The sequence below is a fragment of the Linepithema humile genome, chromosome 2 (assembly GCF_040581485.1).
Source record: "Linepithema humile isolate Giens D197 chromosome 2, Lhum_UNIL_v1.0, whole genome shotgun sequence".
Taxonomy (NCBI): domain Eukaryota; kingdom Metazoa; phylum Arthropoda; class Insecta; order Hymenoptera; family Formicidae; genus Linepithema; species Linepithema humile.
Genome location: NC_090129.1, coordinates 13,783,922 through 13,791,576, shown reverse-complemented (window position 1 = coordinate 13,791,576; position 7,655 = coordinate 13,783,922). Strand labels below are relative to the sequence as shown.

Genomic DNA, 7,655 nt, shown 5'->3' with positions numbered 1-7,655 from the left:
TACACTTTTCACACATAATTGTTTTATTTTGTTCTTAATTTTTATGTATTACATCGTTCAAGAAATACAACTTACATATAATCTCTCTGAATATAATTGTCAGCTATCGCACAGGGCATAAAGAATAAAAGACATATGTTTTGATTATATCACAATAAAATGTACATAAATACATGGTAGAACTTAAATATATTAAAATTTTTCATAATATACAAGGTGTCCCGTAATTTGCACATCAAAACATTATAACATGAAAGTTCTTCAAAAACGAAATAAAAAAGTTCTTTATGACTTTTCAATCCAAGCAACAATATTTGAAATATAAGTGTTTAAAATTGGGCAATCAAGCTCTATGGTTAAGCGGTCGCTTATCCGTGAGTCACTAATACTGTCATACGCACAATTTAAGGAATAAACGACTGTTTAACTGTACAGTCTAATATTGACCAGTTTTAATATATTTTAAAAACTATTTCTTGGATTGAAGAATCATAAAGAACTGTTTTATTTTGTTTTTTGAGAATAAACTTTCATGTTATAATATTTTTATTCGCGAATTAGAGGACATTCTGTATGTTTCGAGCGCCGCTGGAAAACATAATCTTGCGGTACATAACATTCGTCACATGTAAATAATGTAATTACTGTAACGTCTTTTCCAATAAATCAAATGCATTTTTAGTTAATATTACAATTACTTTATACTTGCCCATGACTATTACAACTTAAGTATATTTTACATAGCTATATCTATAAAAGTGAAGTATATCTATATATGAATCTTTCTTTTATTGTTTTAAGAATAGATAAATGCAGAAAATAATAATTTGAATTATTTAAATGTTCTAAAGAGAGAGTGTATTCATACTTTTATACCAAATACATGTATGTTAAATATAAGAGAAATGATTTCAAAAAATAATTTCTATATATATGTCATAGAATGAAATGCAAATAACATATATGACAACTGTCTTACATATTGAATGATACTGGTTCCAATTAACTTCTTTTATAGTTGTAGTTACGTATGTTCGACAATAGACTGATATTACAACAAAATTCTATTGGGGTTGTCTTAGCTGAAAATAAAAATATGAGAAAATACAATTAAAAGGGAAAAAATCAATAAGTGTAAATCAATAAATTGCAATTCTTATATAGGGTGTTCCAAGAGAAGTTGCTGAAACTTATAACTAATAAGCTGTCATTTTTAAACGCACAGAGAATAAGAAAAGTATAATATATTCTAACAGAAGACATTTTGTAGTTTTATTTACATATAAACTAAAGACAATCAGAAATATTTTTATCATTAAATAAACGTTTATAAAAAAAATATCAAACTTTGCTAATATTAGTGGTGTATATTTTCAAAGTGCACACCGTCAAAATTATAACAAAAAAATTAAGTGGAAACTTTTAGAAACTATAAAAAACTTCATGCAACAAAAGTTACAGTTACAGTTATAGTTTCCAAAACCGACTTAATTTTTGTTATAATTCTGATAATGCAAAGTTCGAAAAATACACGAGCAGGAAGCAAAAACGACGCATGAGGCTGGATCTCTGTACCGCTGTTATTTTTCGTTATGCGACACACTGCTGATCCACCTAGATTTTACAGCCCACGATCTAGCTGCGCTATCACTTGTCAATTCTTTTTAATTAATATCTCAATTATAATTATTATTGCAAAAATTGCAAAACAGTAAAAGACTTTTCTGTTCAGTTTACCGCACTCTACCCGCACACGAGCGTTATCATGAATATACATATATATATTATATGTGGGTATGTAAATGCACCAGTGGTACACAGTAATATTATTGGAATTACATGCAACATTCTGCATAGTACAAAAATCAAATAAATGCTGAAATAATCATAAACTTCATACTAGAGAAGCATACTAACACGTGTTTTTGGTATCGTATTGTTGTATAATTTTATACATATAATTATACGTAGTATAATATAGATATAGATTTGTTTATCTTTTCCATAATTTTACATTATGACATCGTATGATAAATACCTGTTTCACATAGATTGTTGGATATTTTACAGTAAATCCACTTATTTAAGAGAAATCCCTATTCGGGAAAACAGCAGGTGCTACTAATGACCATACATAAAGACCCAAACACATCCATGAAGAAAGGATCTTTACCCACATTGAAGCAGCATTTGCGTTTAAGGTTTCCAAAGAAGAGTTTGGCCTATAAAAATATTAACACAAATAATGAATCTTGAGATAATGCGCGTAGTATAAATTAACAGCATAGTATAGATACGCACTTATACCAGTTTGTAAGAGTCATCATAACATATAAAGTAGCGAGAGCAAACATGAGATGGAAAAAACTCCAATTGTATGCCACTTTGTCTTCCTCATTATCCCAAACTTTGGCATCACTTCCATTCTCTGCATCAGGATTGCGTCCTTCTACTGTAGTATAATCTAGTTACGTTCAGGAAAAGAAATAACAAAAAAAAACTACTAAAATGCAAATAAAAGAGTTAAGCAAATATTGTTTTCTACTCGTGTGTCTCTTAACAATAATTTACTGTGAAGTGCATATATAGATGTATACATTTTATTCAGAATTTTATTATACTAGGTGCGCAACTAAGTTTCCGGGTTTCACACATGAATGGCGCTAACGATACATGTAGTCGATATACATGTCTAAAGTTGTGTTTTTTTATTAACTTGGACATCTGTCAACAATAACCAGTCATAATACCAACACATATTGCAACGCAAAAATATTTTTTCTAACAATAAAGATGTCGAGTTTTGTGCCAAATAAACAGCATTTGCGGGAAGCTTTGCTTTTCTGCTTCAACTTGAAAGAAAATGCAGCTGAAGCACGCCGTTTGCTTGAGAAAGCCTACGGCGAACATGCACAATCGAAAACTACTTGTGAAGATTGGTTTAAACGCTTTAGAAATGGCGATTTCGACACTGAGGACAAGGAGCGCTCCGGAAGACCAAAAACATTTGAGGACGCCGATCTGCAAGCGTTATTGGATGAAAATGATACGCAAACACAAGACAACAACAACTGATAAATTTGAACCATGCATTGCTCGAAAAACGGCCAGAATGGGACACGAGACACGAACGAGTGATATTGCAGCACGACAACGTTCCGTGCCATCGCACTTCCATCGTCCAGGACACCATCAAAACGCTGAAATGGGATCTGCTACCGCACCCGCTGTATTCACCAGACCTGGCCCCTTCCAATTATCACTTGTTCCGGTCGATGGCACATGGCTTAGCTGGTCTACACTTGGCCAATTTCGAAGAAGTGCAAAACTGATTGGATAAATGGTTTCGATGCAAAGACGCGTCGTTTTATCGTCGCGGTATTCATGTATTGCCAGAGAGATGGCAAAAATGTGTAGCTAGCGAGGGACGATACTTTGAATAAACCGTTTTTTGTATTTCTCTTGAAATTTTCCATTTTGCATTGATAAAAAAAAACCCGGAAACTTAATTGCGCACCTAGTATATGAAATAATAAGTATGATAATTTATTTGTACCATCCAATATTTAATTTTAATATTGTAAAAATAACATCTTAGTTATTATAAAAACTATATTTACACATACAATGTAAATAAAAAAATTGTTTTAATATTTAACAATGAAAAATAAAAACAATTCAACACAACAAATGTAATATAAGCAAAAAAAAATAAAGGCAAACACACACTAACTACTAAGTAAATCTATTGGATATTACATAATTATAAATATAAAATAAATTTCTATTGTGAGTTTTAAATTAATTAATAAATTTGCATAAATATACAAATAGAATCTATTTAATAGATCAGTGCTCGGAATTAGTCTGAACATTTCAGCCGATTTCCGTGGTATACGCCTCCTTTCCTCTCCTTACCGCGCGCGCCGCAGCCGCTAGGGCCAGCGCTGCCGAGCGTTAAGAGCGACACTATCTGATTATGAGTGGGTTCTTCTCCCTATTTATTAAAATTTTAAAAAATGTATTAAAATTTATTAAAAATAAATTTTTTATTTTTAAATTTATTAAGTGGAAATATTTCAATAGATTTCCACGTCACCCATGAGATACTAATGCTGACGCGTTTTTTTTTAAGTGGTTTCCCCCGTAGATCTATTCCACTAAAGATAAAAATAAATTCTTAATTTAAAAAAAAATATATATAAAAGAAATTTTCTTAATTAGATTTTCTTGGCCTTTTATGAGAATGAACAATTGATGCAATAATGTAGATAGAAACCACTTTTTGAAAAACGTGTCAGTATTAGTACCTTATGGGTGACGTAGAAATCTATTGAAATATTTCCACTTAATAAATTTAAAAAAAAAATTTATTTTTAATAAATTTTAATAAATTTTTTTAAATTTTAATAAATAGGGAGAAGAACCTACTCATAGAACCTAATCAGATAGTGCCGCTCCTAACGCTCGGCGGCGCTGGCCCTAGCGGCTGCGGCGCGCGCGGTAAGGAGAGGAAAGGAGGCGTATACCACGGAAATCGACTGAAATGTTCAGACTAATTCCGAGCACTGTAATAGATGATAATAGATCTATTTAACAGAATCTATTTAATAAATAAATATTTCTTAACTTGATAAATGTAAATAATCGAGAGTTTATGATTAAGATGAATTTTACTCATATAGTGTGTGCCTACCTTCATTGCTGATAAGAGACTGCTCTCCTGCATTCTTGACTATAGAAAAATTCATATTTAATAAAACCACCCTATTTTTTATCAGATTAAATATACAAAGTGTCCCGTATATAATTCACAAATCAAGATGTTATAGCATTAAAGTTCTCAAAAAACAAAATTAAAAAATTCTACGATTTTCCAATCCAAGCAACAGTATTTGAAATATGAAGATTTAAAACTGACCAATCAGACTGTATAGTTAAACAGCTTGTTCCCTGTATTATATGACAGTATTGATGTGATTTAAGAATAAACAACCACTTAACCATAGAGCTTAATTGGCCAATGTTTAAACTCTTATATTTCAAAAATTGTTACTTGGTTTAAAAAATAGTAAAACACTTTTTTATTTTTATTTTGAGAATTTTTATGCTACATCTTGATTCGCAAATTATGGAACATCCCTGTATATGTATATGGACAACATAAAAAAGTACTGATATCAATAGACACAAAAAATAATCCTATAAACTAAAATATTCAAAAAAATACGGTTCCAAAAATGTGTAAATCATGCAGTACGCAGATATGTATTATTATTAAATTTATATTTACCAGCTCCATTGTCCTGAACCAATATATTTTCAGACATTGTAATTTTCGATGATTTAGATGCTGTACGCAAAGAGCTGTATAGAACGCAACTAAACCAGATTATAAGTCCAATAATACTTTCTTTATCAAATGCGACATGATCTTTACGAGAAAGTATACCAAGCATGCCAGGATTACACTCGTGATCTATAAGTTAAAGAAATAACAGTTAAAAAAATATGAAACATTATATCATTATAACTTAATAATTTATCTTCTTGAATATATCTACCTGGACTATTTGATATACCACTCCATGTTAAGTATAGCACATATAATGTTACTACGGAAGACTGAAGAAGCCCAGATCTTGGTTGATGTTCTTGTACAGTTGGTAAAACTGATATAATACTAGTGATGACGCACAAAATCAAATTAAATGAAATGAAAAATTTGTTGAGAGCACATGTATTTGCCTATAATCAAAAAACAAATAAATAGTTAAATTTTATGTTAAAGCAAATGTATGTAAATCTATTATAAAGATAATAATAAATATAATTAGTTGTCTTACATGTGTATAATATATATAAAGTAATACCGCTCCAGCAATAGAAATACTATAATTCAAGAGAGTTGTAGCCAGCAGTGCAAAATACCTACAAATATTTCATGTATCAATAACAAGATAATCAAACAACATAATCTAATGCATAATCATATTTGCGTTATAATAAAAAGAATTCTTACCATCCTTTTGATTCAGTTTCTTCATAATTTCCTACCCATGCATCAGCCCAAGAATGAGCAAAATCAACAATGAGAATTAATTGAATAATTATAAAAAGTAAACCTCCTAACATCCCAAAATACATCCAAGTAGGTCCAAACGACCCTTCCGGAATAAAGAAAGCACCAACAATTCCTCCAATTATCAAAAGATACTTGATTGCCCAGAATCTGAAAATTTTATGTAAATGTAATAATTTTAATTAATGATTGATTAGATTGAGCTATCCCTAATATGATAATTTAACTTACCCATTTTGTATGGCTGCTCGCGGATCTCGTGAACTTTTAACTCTGATCATTATTACAGACATCAAGAAAAAGTACAAAGAGAGAATGAAACATATTCTGTAGACTGCTAAGTAACCAACTGCAGAGTCACAATCAAAGGTAAAATCTGATGGAACATAATTGGAACTATTTGCACAGAATGGAACCTGTTCAAATATGAGAATATTAATATGATTATAATTACTAAGATTATTTTTAACATTACCTTTTTAAGAGCATTCTGAAGACCAGGAGCTAAAGTAATACAGGCTGCAATAGTTCCCAACAACAAAAGCAACGCATACATGATGCGAGTACTTGTACTGTTCCTGCATGATGGACATTGAGAGCAACAGAAGCTACAAGCTGTGCTTCCGCATAAACACGCAAGCTGATAAAAAAAAATATTATATGTAGTACGCAAATTTCATGAAATTTATAAATAAGTAAAACAAAAATATACAATAATAAACATTCCAAATATGTTATTTATTTTTATATTATATTATTTCCATTATACTAAAAAAATTTTTTAAATAGTATTTGCACATCCTTCGATTTCTAATATATACACATACAATTAATGAATTGATGTTAGTTTAATTAATGTTGATGTTATAGATATTTGATAATTTGTTAATCCGTACAATTTTTTATCATATGTAGTAACGTAAAATTAAAATTTGCTTAAACATATTCTAAGAAAAGGATTAAATATAAGGCTTCTTTATTCATAGAAAACGCGCAATAAAACGAAAATAACTAGTGACTATTTCTGAAATCAATAATGGAACACAGCTGCAATCATGGTGTAATTATGATCAACTATTAGTAATCTTAAAAAATGCGTAGTTCTTTTCAGCGAGAGACGGAGAAATATCTATATAAAAAGAATGAATCGAATATAGTGTCTGAATCATCTTACTTGAGCTGTTGAGCAAACGAGCCCCATGACGAGATTTTTTCGTCACACAAGCAATCGTGGAAAAGTGCTTCGGGAAAAACTAAATAAAGATTTCGACGAGAAAACTGAAACAAAACCTTGCCGTGCAAGAAACACTAATGAAAATTGCTACGAGAAAGTTGTTCTACGACAAAAGAGGACTGACTGCCATTCGCAGGCAACTTCGCACGATCAGCTGACTGCGACGTCACTTATCGCTTCATAACACACTTCACACGCTAATGGCGAATTCAACTGTCATGTACAAAGAAGCCTGAGAGGAGTCCTTCCGAAGTAGGGTGATACCCAGTGATGCTATTTCGATTACAGGGCTCCGCAAGTCCACACACTGAATATCACACAATAAGTTTGTTCTTTTTA

General features: G+C 30.8%; 1 protein-coding gene across 5 annotated transcripts; it reads right to left on the bottom strand.

Annotated features, from left to right (window-relative positions):
- Positions 1–7,608, bottom strand: Serinc (serine incorporator TMS1). Of its 5 annotated transcripts, XM_012371877.2 has the most exons (11): positions 7,257–7,608; positions 6,558–6,722; positions 6,314–6,498; positions 6,023–6,232; positions 5,847–5,931; positions 5,565–5,748; positions 5,294–5,479; positions 4,697–4,735; positions 2,302–2,464; positions 2,039–2,222; positions 1–1,082 (listed from the first exon to the last, which is right to left on the bottom strand). In XM_012371877.2, the coding sequence occupies exons 1-10, from the start codon at positions 7,281–7,283 to the stop codon at positions 2,084–2,086; spliced, it is 1,383 nt and encodes a 460-aa protein (XP_012227300.1). In that variant the 5' UTR covers positions 7,284–7,608; the 3' UTR covers positions 1–1,082; positions 2,039–2,083. The 5 variants fall into 5 exon arrangements, with proteins under 5 accessions (XP_012227300.1, XP_067205911.1, XP_012227301.1 ...); XM_067349810.1 differs by having other exon boundaries at positions 1–2,222; XM_012371878.2 differs by having other exon boundaries at positions 1–2,222; positions 2,302–2,452; positions 7,257–7,606.
- Between the last annotated feature and the right edge of the window lie 47 nt (positions 7,609–7,655).